Raw genomic sequence first — 17,624 nt, forward strand, 5'->3', positions numbered from 1 at the left:
TTCATTACTATTTTAAATAACAATGATATTAATAATAATATTGAAAATTATTATTACTATTTTCATTAACAATGATATTAATTTTTTAAAATTAGATTTATCACTAATATATATGGTTTATATTCATGTTTATACTTTGTAGGAATTTGAGCAAAATAAGGGATGCTTTAGATTCCATTAGCCTTGATAACATTGACCTAACTTTATATTTAAAATATTTGTGTTAAAACATTTTACTTTCATAAGATTTTGATATTTTGTTTAAGTTGAATTACTTTAAGTTAAAGATCTATTTAATCTTGACTATTTAAAAATATTTTAAATTTTAAAATTATATTTGTTTGGCATTGTGTTTGTATTGCATAATTTATAATTAATTTATCTTGAATTTGAATTATCTTTATTGAATATATATATATATATATATATATAGAGTACAACCCCGAAATGGCACGCCGAAATACTCCGAAACTGAAACATTCCATTCCAATTGAGAAAACGAAACACCTACCGAAACGGAATTGACAACCTTGGTGCTGCATTACTCTTTTTTTTTTTCTTCAAGTGATTTTTAAAGTATATTATCATAATTTTAAAACCTAATTACGGGGGGTCGACCCGAGACAAAACCCAAGTCATGGGTCAAGATGGTTAACCCGGTTTGACTTAAAATAATGTAAAAATAAAAATAGTTATTATCATAGTTTTAAAACCCGACTTGAGATTGACTCGGGGTAAGGCTCAAGTCACGAGTTGGGAGGGTCTACCTATATAAAAAAGTCAAAGCAACTTTTATATATATATATATATCTTTTATCTATTTTTATCATGGGTTGACCAGGTCGCAGATTGACATTAGTTTTTGACCAGGTCAGGTCAGATCAATCCTTCCTCAATTCTTTTTTAAATCCGAACCATTCTAATTTTTGAGTCGGCCGAGTGCTATTAGTTCAATCCAAAACTCACCATACACAGGACAAAATAGTTATTTGTTCAGTTCTATCTAGTTCAGTCTAATTAATATTGTCCAACATACCAAACACTACCTAATTTTACCCCTAACTAAAGGTAATAATTTATTGCCAATATAAAAGAAAACATGTACCAAATGGTTGTGTGGTGATGCATAGTTAAAATTATAATTTTGCCTGTTTTATATTTATTTAATCAATACACTAAGCTTTGAATATGTTCCATTACAAATTATCTCTTAAAATTCTAATTACAAAAAAAATATAATTTATATATATTTTTTAAATTGTCACAGTAAAAACTAGATAATGCAGACATATTCTTAAATCAACCACTTGAAAGACGCATTGAAGTTAATAAAAATAGAAGAAGACGCCAAACAAATCTCTTAAGCACAGGGAGAAAGCAGCTGTTAATGTCGGCGGGGGACTGAAGCGCACACACCCATACCCGTACCCACAACGCCTCCTAGCTCTCTCCGCCTCGGCATCTGCCTTGTTTACTTTGAAAATCAATTAAGTAGCAGTACTAGTGGCAAGAGGAGGACACGAATATATTATTAATAAATCCTGACACCCTGTTCACCAGCTTTAAGGAAAAAAAAGAAAAGAAACGGCCACGCATTTTCTTTTTCCATTATAGTTTAGTCGACTTGATAGATAAGTAGTTGGAAGTGAGAGTGAAGGAAGTGAGAGAGAAGGCATAAAGAAAGAAAGAGAGTGGATTTTTTTTTATTGAAGTCAAAACGGTTACGACGACGACGACATTGTGTTTTGAGGTCTATGAAGAAGAAGAGTCCTCGGCGCTGGAGATTCCGGTTGTTAATTAATCATCATGTATTTATGAGTTGAAGAAAGTAAATGTGCTTGTTTGTGATATATATGTAACCGAAGAAGGAGAAGATTTGATTGATTGTAAGAGCAAGAGCAAGAGCAAGAGCAAGAGCAGATCGATCGATCGAGAGAAATGGAGTCTCGAATGGATCAGTATGAGATCATGGAGCAGATCGGCCGGGGTGCTTTTGGTGCTGCTATTCTTGTGAATCACAAATCCGAGAAAAAGAAGTAATCTCCCTCCCTCCCTCTCACCCTTTCTAATCTACGTTTTATTTATGCAGTTTTCGTAATGTGTATCTTATTTAATTTTTTTTTTTATCTGGGAGAAACTGTTAGGTATGTGTTGAAGAAGATCAGGCTTGCAAGGCAAACCGAGAGATGCCGGAGATCTGCTCACCAAGAAGTAAGCCTCATCTCAACTCTTGATGAAGGATCATTTTATTTTACTTTTTAAATCCTTTAATGGAGGTATTGAAAAAATGTTGAATGTAGATGGCGTTGATTGCGAGAATTCAGCATCCGTACATTGTAGAATTTAAAGAAGCATGGGTTGAGAAGGTGATGAGACTTGGATTTTTATTTTTTTTAATAATTGCGGAAATTTACGAATTGCCGATATGTTTATCGAATTAGGCTGATTTGGTGTGTACATTTGCAATGCAGGGTTGCTATGTTTGTATTGTTACGGGATATTGTGAAGGTGGAGACATGTGAGTTTTATTTGAGTAATGAAGTCTTGGTTTATAAGGTTTTGGTGATTTTCAAGGCTGAATTGTTTTGTTCGTTTGTGGTAATAGGGCTGAATTGATGAAAAAATCGAATGGCGTGTATTTTCCTGAAGAAGTAAGTGATGATGATTGCTTCTTTTTATTTTTTGAATCTGAGATTTTATTTTGGGGGGTTTGAGTTACATTGGTGATTGTGAAACTTGTTCAGAAACTCTGCAAGTGGTTCACTCAACTACTGTTAGCGGTGGAATATTTGCATGGCAATTTTGTTCTACATCGGGACCTCAAAGTAAGAAAATGAGTATTTGGAATAGGAATTTGAACTTCTCTGTTGCTTTTGGAGGTGTTTTAGACTGAACATGTGAAACACTCTCTTTGCAGTGTTCCAACATATTTCTTACTAAAGAACAGGATGTTCGCCTTGGTGAGTTGTTTTTTTTTTATTTTGTTTTTTCTTTCAACTTTTAGTTATTGCATCATAGGATTTTTATGTATATTTCTTGATTTTTCTTGTCTTTTCTTGGCACTATTTAGGGGATTTTGGACTTGCTAAGACTCTGAAAGCAGATGACTTGGCTTCCTCGGTATGTGCTTTGCTTTTTCTTTAATTTTATTTTTTGGGTCTTTTGCTGTTGGTTGTTTATTGAGCACAGAGAAGAGGTTGTATTCTACATTTGCTTCTCTTTCAAGATGTTCCTTTTTCTTTCCTTTCTTTTTTTACTGGTAATAATTTTCTTAGAAATAGAATATATCAAGCATGAGCATGTGGAACCAACTGATTTTGAATCCTGGAGTCATTACATGCAAGATTAAGATCTTTGCTATCCAGCCAGCATGAATGCAATACACTGTGATGTGAATCTATGAATTTCTTGTTTGGGGGACTGGGAGAAATGCTGCATTTTTCTTTACTAAGTGCAGATAATATCAGGTGGCTAAAGTTGTGTTATTTTAATTTTACTATGGTATTAAACTATGTTGTCGAACTCAATTCAGATGAATTCTCATTGACTTATCTTATGTTGATCGAAATCCATGTTGCTTAAGAGAGGATGATGTATTGAATGTTTTAGTAACTATTTTTTTTTGTAATCATAAATTTAAATCACCAAATTACTTTTCCAACTGATGTAGTTTCTTTATCCACCTAAAAAGAAAACCTGCATAACAGCTAAAATTTGCTACAAAATAATATGTTGGATGTCCATATGACGAGTCTAGTAAACTATGTTATCCTCTCAATCTGTAACTTATTTTGTTGTAAAGTCTAGTAAACTATTCTGAATAGTTGGCTGGAAATAGAGCTTAACCCAAACTGAAAGAATAAATGAAACTTGCATGCATGCTTATCCCTTTATGATGAAGTTAATTGCACTTGACACCAAGAAAATTACTGAATACAGTATACTATAAAGGAAGAGACTTAAATACTATTGGCGTTTCCAATTATCCACTTTGAAACTAATAGTTGTGTTGTATCTTTATGTGCCAGGTGGTTGGAACTCCTAATTACATGTGTCCTGAACTGCTTGCAGATATTCCTTATGGTTTCAAATCAGATATTTGGTCCTTGGGTATGTCATTTCTAGATAATAACTGAGATGTTTATTACTTGTTTTAGTGTCTTGCTGAAACGCTTCTCTGTTGTCTAGGGTGCTGTATGTATGAGATGGCTGCTCGTCGCCCTGCCTTTAAAGCTTTTGTAAGATTTCCCATGGTTCTTTTCACACTATATACGTATTTTTTGGGAATTTTGTCGAAGTGCTAGCTCTTTGATCCTACAACTTGTTTAATATGTAGATCATGATATCTTGTTTGATGTTTTATGTACAAGTTGGGTAATTTATTACTGGAATTGCTAATCAGTATAATGATATCTTTCATGACACTGTAAAATGTGAACATGAAATTCACTTGTATCTCTATTATCAATCTGTTTATGCTTTTTTTATGTAATGCAACAGAACGACTCGACATTGTCTTTTGTAAGTAGTTCCTGGAGTTTAATAATCGAGGGAAATTTTAAAGCATTTGGAACACTGCAATGACCCTTTCATGGCTTTTTACTAGATTATATTATGTTGTGGAGTTTTCATGGTCTTTGAGCTTAACTTTAAGGGGAGCCCCATACCTCCTTAAATTGCTTCTATCCTAGTCATGAGCGGGATTCTACCCTAAATTGCTTGATGTTATCCCAAGTTACTTTACCTGCTAAGTCGACAACACTGATGACCTGCCAACATTTTGACTAAGCATGAATGCTATGTGAATTCAGCATAATATATTTCTTCAGAATTAGGAACTGGTTTAGGTTCTATTTGCCTTTATATCTACACCAAATTTTCAGAGTTTACTGTGGCATTGCTAATGACATAAAGCTTAATGTCAAGCTTCTTGTGAAGGCATTCTTTGCCTGATTGACTTCATCTATATCTAATTGTACAAGTTTCTTTGTTTTTATCAATTTCCTAATTGCCTTTACATGCCAAATTTGCAGGATATGGCAGGATTGATAAGCAAGATAAATCGTTCCTCTATTGGCCCTTTACCGCCTTGCTATTCTCCATCTTTGTAAGTCTCCATGAACTGTTGTAAAGCTTATTGCTTTATTATTTGACAATAAACAACAACCGCCTCATGTTGCCCATCGGGATGCTGTAACTTGGGACTTGACTAGGAAATTGCTATTTTTAGCCATACCATAAGCTGCCAAAGTAATCTATGTAGTGGTGGCCGCTAACTGGAATTATATATAGTTATAGTAAATCATTTGTTTGATAGACAAGGTTCCTATCATTTTATTGCTGCAACTGTGATATTTAAATTGATTTCTGCATGTTAATCATTTCGTTGATCATTTTCTTCTTTTGTTGAATATAAGTATTGAAGATGTATTGCGACGTTCCGCTTTATAAACTGCAGTGATTATCTAATATGTTCTTAAATCATTGCCTGAACAGAGGACTAAACTTTTGAAAATGATATAATGGATCCCATTCCTGGCTATTTAACTGCCTTACCTCAAGGAAATCAGATAACTTCGCAGTTTTTGTTTTAGTTTCTGTCCTATGTCCTACATGTTGGTGACGATCCACCTTTTGACCCACTGTTTAGCTTTGATAATTAATGTGTTTACCTGCAGGAAAACACTCATTAAAGGCATGCTGAGAAAGAATCCTGAGCATCGTCCTAGTGTAAGACTTAAAAATTATGTGCCAATTTAAAAACTTGTCATTACTTTATCTTAATCTTAATAATTTTCATTACTTAATCAGGCATCCGAGATCTTGAAGCACCCATACCTGCAGCCTTATGTTGATCAATACCGTCCATCGTTCAGTCCTCCAACATCCTTATCTTCTGAGAAACGTCTTCCTAGAAGTCGTGAATCTCGAAGAAGTATGGCTGAAAGCCAGAACAGTAATAGTTCTAGTAGTGATAAGGATAGTTTGCTTTCAAGTGAACGAAATATCCCAGCAATGGTCTCAAATTGTGACAATAAAGCCACCGATACAGATTTAGCTTCTTTTGATGATGAAGATGGCGCTGAACAGCCCATGCCATGTGAAGAAGAAAACAATCTCAATGTTCGCATTGTCAAAATGAATGAACAGAGGGTGATGAAGCCTTGTCATGATGAAATTGGATGCAATGTTGAACCAAAGCAACCAAAAACTATCAAAAGTATTATGATGGCCTTAAAAGAAGGAAAACCTAGAGAAAATGGTTCCCCAATGAGAGGAAATCGTACAAAGACTGGAAGTGCATCAACCCAAAGAAGTAACATAGAAGCATCACCGAAAGTTCTTAGACCTAATGCCCTTGCTTCTGGTTTAAAGTTTAATGCAGATACACCAACTGTTGCACCTGCAAAAGCAGCCTTGGATTCTGCAAAGCGGATCCAGGGATCACATCCTATGAAACACCAGGTATAATCAGAATCAATTGGTTTTTTTTCTTAGTTTGATATTCATACTGAAATAATCATTTACTCTTCAACTTACTTTTGCAGTTACCTATAATTGAGTCCTCACCAAAGACTAAACCCAGATATGATGGGATTCCTCCAGCTGGTCCAAGTAAACATGTTGATGATGGACTTGCTGTGAAGCCAAGGCAAAGAACCCCTCCTAATCTGTTCCAGCGATCTTCATTTCCTGGAAGGACAACACAAATAGGAGCTGGTGTTCCAAATGGAAACATGAAGTTGTGTCCAACTGAGACAAGCGAAGAACCTGAAAGTACTTCTTACCAAGTACCTGATGGTCGCCCATACTCCTCCGAGGAGGTATCACCAGAGTCTCAAAGGGCTCTAGTTGGAGCTTGCAAAGGAATGCAGACAGAAAGCAGTAATTCTGTCTCATCTTCAGTGTCAATTCAAGCTTTTGAGCTTTGTGATGATGCAACAAATCCGTTTGTTGCCATGCCTGAACAGACACCTCCTAATCATGAGGCAGTGATCTGCACAGAAAACTTGGAACATTATCCACCCAGCTGTTCTCCTGCTACGACTTCATTTTCTGGCATGTCTGAAAATTTGTCCGGGCAAAACAGTGAATGTGGTCATAAATCCATACTATACTCAGTGGAAGCCTCGAATGTTGTCATAGATCTTCACAAGAAAACCATTGTTGGTGATGGGAGAGAGGTTGAAAGTTGTGCTCTGAATCCGACTGCCCCAAGTTCGGAAGAAATATTTATTTGTGAAAATAATACCCAATTAAGCAGGCTAAGTGCTATCCCTGAGACGGTGCCCCAATCAAATCTTATATCTGCATCTGGTGGTGATGACAAGTTCACAGTAAGAGAACTTCTATCATCAGTTTCAGAAACCACCACTTCCATTACCTCACCAATTTCAACTGGCCAAAAGAATATGCAGCCAGAAAAAGCTATGATTTTACAAAATTCAACCACTGAGAAGCCTGCTGCTGCCCATCTGTCTCCTGCTTTTGACGATGTAATACATGTTATACGGCACAGTAGTTTTCGGGTTGGGAATGAGCAGCCAGTTATGGAAACTGTGGAGATGGGGGTTCAAAATGTGGATGTTGGAAAGCTATTAAATGTAGTAAGAGATGAATTGGAGATGAGAAATGTGAGTACAGCAGTGACTCTTAAATCATCAAATTGCTCTGAAGCAGTGAGTTTGAAATCAAGTATTTCTGATCAATCCGGCACTAAAGAAATCGATTTGAGAAATGAAATTGCATCAGTTCCACAATCTGATATTTCTGAGCTACCAAAACCCAACTCCTCTATTAGTGAAGAGGAAGCACCGGCAAAGGAAACTTTGGATGTTAAGTCTTTTAGGCAGAGGGCAGACGCACTAGAAGGACTTCTAGAACTGTCTGCCGAGTTGCTTCAGCAAAGCAGATTAGAAGAGCTTGCAGTTGTTTTGAAACCTTTTGGGAAAGATAAAGTCTCTCCAAGGGAGACAGCTATCTGGTTAGCAAAGAGCCTGAAAGGAATGATGATCGAGGAAAGCGGACGGAGTTCATGAATCATGATATCCATGGTAAGTGTGCTCTAGTTTAAGTGCATTGACATTTGCCAAGTAATTTTAGCCTTCTGTCATCATTTCGCACATTCAAGTTGTGTTGAATTTTTCACACAGAACAAGCAAGCCTTGTATTTTTCCCCCCTCACTTTTTGCAATTCTTTCTTTCCACTTCGTTATTGTACATAGTGACCATACAAATTGAATAGCATTGTCACCTAGACAACTGTATGGAAATGCTGTGTTAATTGTTTAATGTAAGTGCAAATGTTGTTAATGCAAGTTGATAGATAGTTTTGGTTGATAAAGCTTTTCCGCTTGTCATCGAACCAACTGTGGAGACAAGTGATTCTCAGGATGGTTTGAAAACAATGCAAAATCCCTTCTGTTATGAAAATAAATTGTGATGATTTGGCTAAGTCTGCAGGACAATAACATTTGACATTCAATACCACTTCCAGTGCAAGCATGAAGATCAATATTGTGCTGTCATTTTGGCTTGGTCTGCAGGGTGTAAACATTTAACATCAGTTACAACATCATTATTCTTGGATAGATAATCTATATGCTTTTGTTGTGGAAAAGCAAATTGCAAGTCACACTGTGGATGAATCTAACCGGGTGGTGTGCCGGAAAGATGATTCAGGCAAGGTTGTGAGCTGAGTTCAGAAGAAACTCGGTTTGCTCGGTGAAAAACGGGGTGTTTAACGATTTAAGTGATGTCTGGAGCCAAAAGACGGTAACTTTCAACGTCCCATTGCTTATAAGAGCTGGATTTGAAATAGGAATTTTGCCAATCAGGCAAAGAACCATGAAGGTTTTGTGCATGAATTTAGCTGTTGAATTCTTTTGTACAAAGGGGACAAGGAAGCTCGTGGGCGGAGGGAACTCAGGGAAGGGTTGCTCGGTTCATTCCTGATCTCTTCCTGTCTATTCACATAGTTACAAGTCCCAATATCTAACCCGACACAGAATCTAACCTAGTAAAAAAAAAAAAAAAACCTAATTCGAAAGGAAATTCATGAGTTTGTACCTGTCATGCAAGCCTGAGTTTTATAACCTCATTACTTTCAATATGGTCTAAGAATTTTATTTATTTATTCTTACCGTCGAAGGCAAATCATGTTGCTATAGATACTTTCAATATGGTCTAGGTTAGGTTCAAGCTTGGTTTTTTAGTCCAAGATCCTGGTCCAACCCACCATTTATCTAACCCTAATAAATCTCTACTATCTTTTTATTACATGCTTTGATATCTAAGTGATTTCATATCTAGACAATAAAGTATCTATAGCAATTAATAATATTTATATATACAACTACGAGGGATTGATAGTCTCAGGATTATAACTCTTGGCTTGTAAATTAGCAATATAAAACATTGATATTAAGAATATAAAATTTTGTTTTTTCCATACTATATGAATATTTATTAATTTTGAGACCAATCTTTTTTCTCTATTAAATTATTTCTTTATTATAAAAAATTTTATATAGCGTGTATGAAAAATTAAGACAAGAAAAATATAAAATTTTTAAATTTTGTTTTTTAAAAATATTTATTTTTCTTTTCAATTTCACCTTTCATTCAAAATTTTATTTTTATGTTTTTTTTTTAATTTTCACCCTCATTTTCTTGATTGTTTTTTTTCCTTTTGTTAAATTGATTTTTCTTGTCAATTTTACCCTTCAATAAAAACTAAAATATATTTTAAATTTCAATTTTGATCATCATTCTTTTAATTACTATTTGTTTGTATTAGATCCTTTTATATAATTGAGATTGTTTTTTTTTTTTTAATTTTATCATTCAACATTTGAATGGTTGGGAATTGGGCTTAATGCTTTTCCATATAATGTGTTTTCGGTCTAATGACCCGGATCACATGTTTGAAAAGTTAGAACGAGTTGACATTGTTTTTTATTTTATATACTTATTTTATTTTTAGCTTTCATCATTTGACATTAATGTTTTTTTTAAATAGTCTTTGTGATTTTTTTTTATTTTTTTTATTGAGTTATCCCAATCTTATCACATGAGTCACATGGTTAAACTGGGTTAGCTCAGTCCTTATTACCTAGGTTATAGGTTTTTCATGTCACTCCAGTTGACTCAGGCAAAATAAGCAAAATTTGTATGGTCCTTTTTTTACCCCTGAATTTTGTAATGGGCCCAGAATAATAGGCAGATGATTGAAACCTATAAAGATACCTAAAATCCGATTAATAGTTTATGGATATCTAATTTTTATACCCGATGGATAACGGGTAGGTATGGACATCAAGAAATCTGACACACAAGTACTCATTGCCATCCATACTCAACATTTTATTTTGATTTATTTTTATGTCAAATTTTATCCGCTTTCTTTTTATTGCTCTTTGTTTTTGTTTTTTTTTCCTTAAAAAAAATCCCTCGATGTTTTGTGATTGAAAATTTTACTTTGTTATTTTTTTGGGTTTACCTGCAATGGGATTAGTCTTAAATTTATGACTAAGGTCACTGTTTCAAATATTAACACGGATTGACCTCAATCTTTTTTAGGTTTTTTATTAAATCTATTTTTTTTTCTAATATCACCCTTCAATATTTGATTGATTAAGAATTAATCTTTATATTTTTTTTCTATAGGATTATCCCAGCCCTATACCCATGATCACAGGGTTAACAAGTTGACTTTATTTAACCATGATCTTTTATATACATATATATATATATATATATATATATATATATATATATATATATATTTCTTCTCAATTTTTTCCTTCAACATTGAATTGCTTGATAATTAAGCTTTCAATTTGCTTCCAATAGGGTTACCCTAGTGTCATGACTAGGTCAGAGATTTTATATGCTAACTTGGATGGATCTGTGTCGGGGTTTTATAACCTTTTTTTCTTTGTCATTTTTTTCTTCATATTATCAAAATTATATGGACTTATTGATTCAAGTCAAGTCAATAACCTGAGTCTCAATTTTTTTTCTTTATTTAAGGATGCTTATGTCACCTTGGCTTCCTTTTTTATGATAGAAGAAAAATTTAGATTGGTCAGTAACATAGCGTAGACTACTCATCTAGTACTCTATCTATACTTGAAAAACAATACCATTGTTGGGTATTTAAGAAGCGGGTTGAACCACGTTATCAACACAAAACATTAATATCATTTCTTACGACGATATTCAAACCCTTTCTATAAGGTAGGGGTGTTTATGGATATAGTTGAGTTAGGTTTAAGACCATAATTGTATCAGATCTAACTTTTGATATTTAACAAATTGTAAACCTGACCCATTCAAACTTTTTTGAATTCGAGCAGGTTTGATATATCAGATTAAGCTAATTTTTATGTGTGGATATTACAAATATCTACTGGTTGAGTTTATATTGTTAATTTTTATGGATTAAGCTTAATTACAACTGAGATTTGAGCTTAATAAATTAGACCAAAACCTTTTATAAACTTCGGAAAACAATTTAGGCTCAATACCAATTGACTAAAATAAAAGAATCAAATGCAAAAAAGAAGAAGAAGATAAAACATATAACAATAACATGAAAAAAAAAAATAAAAAGGTAAATGGTCTAGGTCGGGTTAATAAAAATCTTGACCCGCTACCCAACCCGTGATATTCATCTCTTAGTTTTTTTTATTCAATATCATATGTAATATTTATATTTTATTTTAACACGTTAGATTGAGTGAAATAATACAAATATTACAAATAGATCAGTTTTGAACACCCTTAGTAAATCTAAACAATTAATTCCTAACAACAAACACAAGCGTGGACAAGATTAATTGTTTCAAAGTAATTAAACCCAAAATTTCATGAATCTTATTCTTAATATACATATAAGAAATAATAATTTCCATGCACACCCTGGAATTAATTGAAACCTTTTCATAATTAATATTGTTGTTGTCATTGTTAGCAATTTTATTTTCCATCCTATAATTAAAAACGTGATCTTATTCATGTCATTCCATATTGTATACAACTCTCTAGCTATCTCTCATTCTACGTCTGCATTCTCTCCCTCAAACGAACACAAGCATGGACAAGAGTGTTTCAAAGTCTTCTCAACCTAGTGGAGGCAATGGCCTTCCAACTTCATCATCAAATGGAAGAAAACTGAACAAGAAACTTATATATCTGTGTTCTATAGTAATGGCCTTTCTCTTCTTTCTTGGCATCGCAGCCTTCGTATTTCTATTTCTTCTCCACAAAAATCCTAAAGCAACTAACGAGAATATTGCCAACTTCCGGGTTGATTCAATCTTGGTTTCTCGATTCAAACTTTCTTCCTCTAAAATCACTGCCTCCTGGGACATCCGGCTTTCAGTCCAAAATCCCAGTACTGCAAGTGTTTTATACCAAACCTTCTATACATGGATTCAATATAAGCAAGAACGGCTCACCAATGTGACCAATATTGCACCATTTCAAGTGCGAGGAAATAATTGGACAGCTGAGAATGGAAAGCTGGTTGCAAAGTCGGTGCAAGCCGATGAGAAGGTGATAAAGGATATGGCTACTGAGATGGCTAATGGATCAGTACACTTCAACATTGGTTTGTATGCTGGGTATTGGATTGGCAATGAAGAAGCAAAAAGGGTGTGGAGGGCTGTTGAGGCACATTGCAGTGATTTGAAAATTGGATTTTCTTCGCATGATAACGTGGGGAAATTGATTGGTGAACCAATTGAATGCATTATTACCAAGACATGGTAGATGCAGCTGTGTCCAATGGATTATATAGGAAATTGTTTTAGGGTTTCTCCTAGGTCCTAGCATTGAAATTTCTTGAGAGTAAAATTTTGTTTTAGATAAATATATAATGCAAAAGGCTTTTTGTATCGTCTTATCAAGATATTTTCTACATGTATGCCCATGCATATATACTATTCTTTTCCTTTTTTCTCTATTTGTATTTTTGTGCCCACTCATTCCTTCCTAGCCATTAGATCTTCTTTGGATTTTGTTTCATAAAAAATGTGAGTGAGTTGATTTTGGTATATCTAATTCATGGAAGTGTGTTTGCACGGGAAATGCATGGCTGGAGAAGAGAGGTTTACATGCAAGCTGGAAATGCAAGGCCTAGCTGTTTGGAGCCCAAATTTAACGCGCGTGCTTAAATTTTGCTGCATCTTCAGAAACCATGTTGATTTTGTGGTTTGGCGGCACTATTGAGTTAAGAAAAGCGTTTATCAAATTAGGGTTCTTAAAGTTTTTGGTAACTCTATGGAATTATGGCAAATTATAGTTCGAAATCAAGCCAAAAATCAAGGAAGTCAACGCCCTATACCAATCATCTTCAATAAGTTAATGTTTGCTTAAATGGATTTTTATAAATTTTGTTTCTTATGAAGCCTTTTAAACTATGATAAAAACAAAATGAAGCATTTAAACAAGATTTTGTTTCACCATAACAGATCTTATTACAGTTTTAATTATAATATATAGTTTTTTTTTTCTAAATTTAAGTGGTATTTAATTTGTTTTTTTTAATATTAATTTTCAGGTTCTTTATATTAAAAAAAATAATCTCAAAATTAGGAAAATAATAAAAAAATAATATTGATCATAAACTCGTTTCAAAAATATTTTTTAATGTCTTAAATGAAGGAAAATATTTTCATAAAAGCAGCAACATATATTTAAGATTCACTCGTGAATCTATAATAATTATCATTAATGACATTAATTGTGCATGTTCCTTGGAGTTGGTCTCCAAAAACACCCTATAAATGGCAGCAAGAAATTCTTATTTCTTTCAAACAAATCCACCAAGTCTAGGGTTTCTCAAATACATTTGTGTTCAGGGATTTATTTAAATTTTTTTTTTTGCCTTCTTGATTTTATTCATAAGAATTACTCCTTGGCAATGGCAGATCCACAAGACATTGACTCTTTACTCGAAACTAAAGATTGCAGGCTTATTATAAAATTGCTTGTAGCAAGTTTCGTTCTTGCAGCTATCGTAGTGTTTCTGATTCTATTTTTTGGAAAGCGTGGTTGAAGTTCTTGATCTATCCACAGACATCTAATGCTTCCTCATGGCCGGGCTTGTTAGTGAGATCGTTCCTGGAGTTGGTTTTTTGCTTGTATAATCAACAACCAATTGTTTAGTATTTTCTTATGTATTAATTTTTCTCCTGTCATTATTATTTTCTTTTGTTTCATTATTATTCTCTTATGTTTTAATTTTTATTTGACAATAAACAACATCCACGCCTCATGTTGCCCATCGGGCCGGACTTGCTATTTGTAGCCATGCCGTAGGCTGCCAAAATAATCTATGTAGCGGTGGCCGGCCGCTAGCTGGAATATTTATATATAGTTATAGTAAATCATTTGTTTGATAGACAAGGTTCCTATCATTTTATTGCTGCAACTGCGATATTTGAATTGATTTCTCCATTGTAATTGTGATAAATTCCAATATTTAGTTGATTTTTTATTTCCTTTAACACCAATTAAGGGTACTGATGCACCGTGAGAACCATCAGACACAACTACTTGACCTTCTGTACATCGGGTCTTTTCGGAGACCTTTTCCCTGGGTTGATAATTGGTTAATTGGTGCAGCAGCAAGGCTGCGACCGGAAAAGCTGCTGGATATATAAACTCTAACCCTACTTTTGTATCACAAATTATTTGTTTCGAGAGAGATTTACACGTTAATTAGTTTATTTTTTATTTTAAAACTTTTTAGTTAAGTTCAATCTGATTAGAAGTCTATCATTTAACATATACTTTATTGTTTTATGTCTTTAAGTCCTGATTGTACTTTTTAGTATGGAACATATTTTCATTAATAAAATACTTGATATAGAACTTTATATTTTTTTAAGAACCCAAACTTTGTAAATTTAAAGTAATATTAGCATTCTCTTACAATTAATAAACTTGATACATGAATTATATCTCCATTGTAATTAACGAGAAATGTATAATGAAATTAAGTATTCTGAGAGATAAGAATAATTAAATAGTCCTTACATGTGTTTTGAATCACGTGAAAAATTATTTATCTTGTAATTAAAAAATTTAGAATTCAATCAATTATGAGTTTTTGGACAATAAAATTAATGATGTTGCCAATAAGAAATTTAACAATTTATTAATTTATGATAATATAAAAAATAAATTATTTAAAAATAATAATATATAAAATATTATATTTACTAAATAAAATATTATTTTTATTAAATAAAATATTTCAGCTCATCGAATGAGGATTAAATAGAATGAAATAATATTAACGCCTAGCATAAAAGAGGAGGGCCTAGAGAGGGTGGGCTCTCTTCAGCCTAAACTTCCAGGTTTGAACACTTAGCATATAAAAAGCCTGGGTGCGCTGGGTGTGTGTGTATTGTAATTTATTATTGATTTTTATAGTATTTTATCAAATTATTTTTTATATATATACAATTGCATAAATTGAAATGAAGATTTTATTTTTTATTTTTTTGTTTAAATTTATTTTACAAGTCATGATAGGTTTTTATATGAAAAATAATGCTTCTTATAAAAAAAAAGATATTTTTTTTCCAAAAAAATGATTAACAAAAAAGAAGTTTTGGATAAATAAAAAATATGTTCTTCGGTGTGTATTCAAATTATTTGAAATTTTTCTTTTAATTGTTTTGAGTTTATTTATTCTGAAAAGTTGTGTTGTTGCTAAAAATTTTATTCCTTTGTCAAATAAAAAAATAAATATATAAATAAGAAGAGGGGGTTTTGACCTAAAACTTCAAGATTTAAATTATTTAAATTCTTCAATTTTTTATTTTAATATAGGAAATATTTGAAATATTTTAATATAGCAAAAGGACTTGTTATATAAAAATTGTATTATTTGAGAAATAATTAGTGATAATTGGAGGATAGAGAAACAAAGAAATATTTTGATCACAAAAAAATATTTATTTATTTTTAATTAGAATAGATATGATTTTATCTTTTATTTTTATGTATAAATCTCTTGTCAAAGTAAATTTATAAAATAACTATATAAAATTTCTTCTCATACTTCAATTTGATGATTAAATAACTATTGATAGCTACTCTACAAAATATCTACATGCAATTGAGGATAGAGAAACAAAAATCTATTTTTGATCAAGAAGGATATTTCTCTTTGAATTAGATTAAATGTGATGATGTTATATTCCATTTTTATATCTAAATATTTATTCAAAGTGAACTTACAAAATAAATAATAATATATTATTTTATTTTAGAATATATTATTGTTATAAAATTAATTTATTCTCAATTCAATGGTTAAATACAAACACACATCGGTACTATTCTAGTAAACCCATTTACTTACTAGAGATGTTATTAATATATTATTTTCAAGGATATTCTTCATCATCGAATTAAAAAATAAATATTGCAATTTTTTTATTTTGTTTTTTCGTTTTTGAAAGTTAAATGTGGGTCCACAATTCACAATAGAGTGGCCCATGCCATTGATATTGTCTATTGTGGGTTCATAATATTTGTTTTGGAAAATTTCTCTGCGTTAAGTTGGTATTCCTCGAAACAAAAGGAAACCCAAAAGCGTTATAAATCACGACTCCCAAAACTCGATTCCCACTCCCCTTCAGAAACCTCCCATGTCTCAACCAACCACCACCACCACCACCACCAAAATCCCCAAACTTTACTCAACAAAAGCCAAAGTATACGACTGCATCGTATTCTTTCTCTTCATCACAGTATCATTCATACTAGTTGTTTCCGTTCCAGTCATAACTCGTGGCGTCATCTTTCTTCAGCCTGAAAGCCCCCAATTCAATGTCAGCTCCTCCTCCCTAACAATCCTCAATGTCTCCTCTAACGCCATAACCGCAAACTTCAACGTTACCTTCTCCACGAAAAACCCAAATAGGAAAACCATGTCTTATGAAAAAGTCGTTGCCTTGTTGCTTTATGGGAATGAAAGTCTCTCAACCATTACTCTTCCACCGTTTCACCAACCTGGGAAAACCCAGAAAACATTACAGGCTGCGTTTCCTAGCTTGTTTTTTCAGGTTAAAGATAACTCATCTTCTAGAGGTGCAGCTGTGAGTTTGACAACGGAGTTGCATGCCAAGGCAAAGTATGGAGGGTGGACGTGGCCTGTCGAGAAGGATTTGATCAAGGCAGCGTGTGATGATGACGTGAAGGTTGAATTTCCTTCCAATGTGACAACGTTGGTGTTTGGTTCCAGTGAGTGTGATGTCAATGGGCAGTGGAAAAGAATTGTGACCAGATGCAGCAGAATATTTAGGAATTACATCTATGTTGTGTCAATTGTTTTGTTCATCCTGTTTGTTTCACTCTAGGGTTTTTTTGAGTCTTTTCATGCTTAATTTCCTGCAATTACTTATATTTTCCCTCTTTCTAGCCATTCAAATTCTGTATTTTCCATTCGTATATAAAAGAAAGAAGAATCTTGAGAGTCCATTAATTTTTGGTGAGTATTTATGAGTTTCAAGCATGGTAAGGGAATTTAACATGGAATTAATGGGATTTTTACGTCCAAGGATATGCCAATGGCTAAGCAACGATTGGAAATTTGGAAT

General features: G+C 32.9%; 1 protein-coding gene across 1 annotated transcript; it reads left to right on the forward strand.

The window, feature by feature from the left end:
* Window positions 1-1,336: 1,336 nt before the first annotated feature.
* LOC7478499 (serine/threonine-protein kinase Nek5) lies at window positions 1,337-8,344 on the forward strand. Its single transcript, XM_024589125.2, has 14 exons — window positions 1,337-2,036; window positions 2,145-2,211; window positions 2,301-2,366; window positions 2,472-2,518; window positions 2,606-2,651; window positions 2,745-2,825; window positions 2,918-2,960; window positions 3,071-3,120; window positions 4,029-4,110; window positions 4,189-4,238; window positions 5,034-5,107; window positions 5,679-5,730; window positions 5,812-6,465; window positions 6,549-8,344. The coding sequence occupies exons 1-14, from the start codon at window positions 1,939-1,941 to the stop codon at window positions 8,037-8,039; spliced, it is 2,901 nt and encodes a 966-aa protein (XP_024444893.2). The 5' UTR covers window positions 1,337-1,938; the 3' UTR covers window positions 8,040-8,344.
* The last annotated feature ends 9,280 nt before the right edge of the window (window positions 8,345-17,624 follow it).

This window comes from Populus trichocarpa, chromosome 1, assembly GCF_000002775.5.
Source record: "Populus trichocarpa isolate Nisqually-1 chromosome 1, P.trichocarpa_v4.1, whole genome shotgun sequence".
In the NCBI taxonomy this organism is placed as follows: domain Eukaryota; kingdom Viridiplantae; phylum Streptophyta; class Magnoliopsida; order Malpighiales; family Salicaceae; genus Populus; species Populus trichocarpa.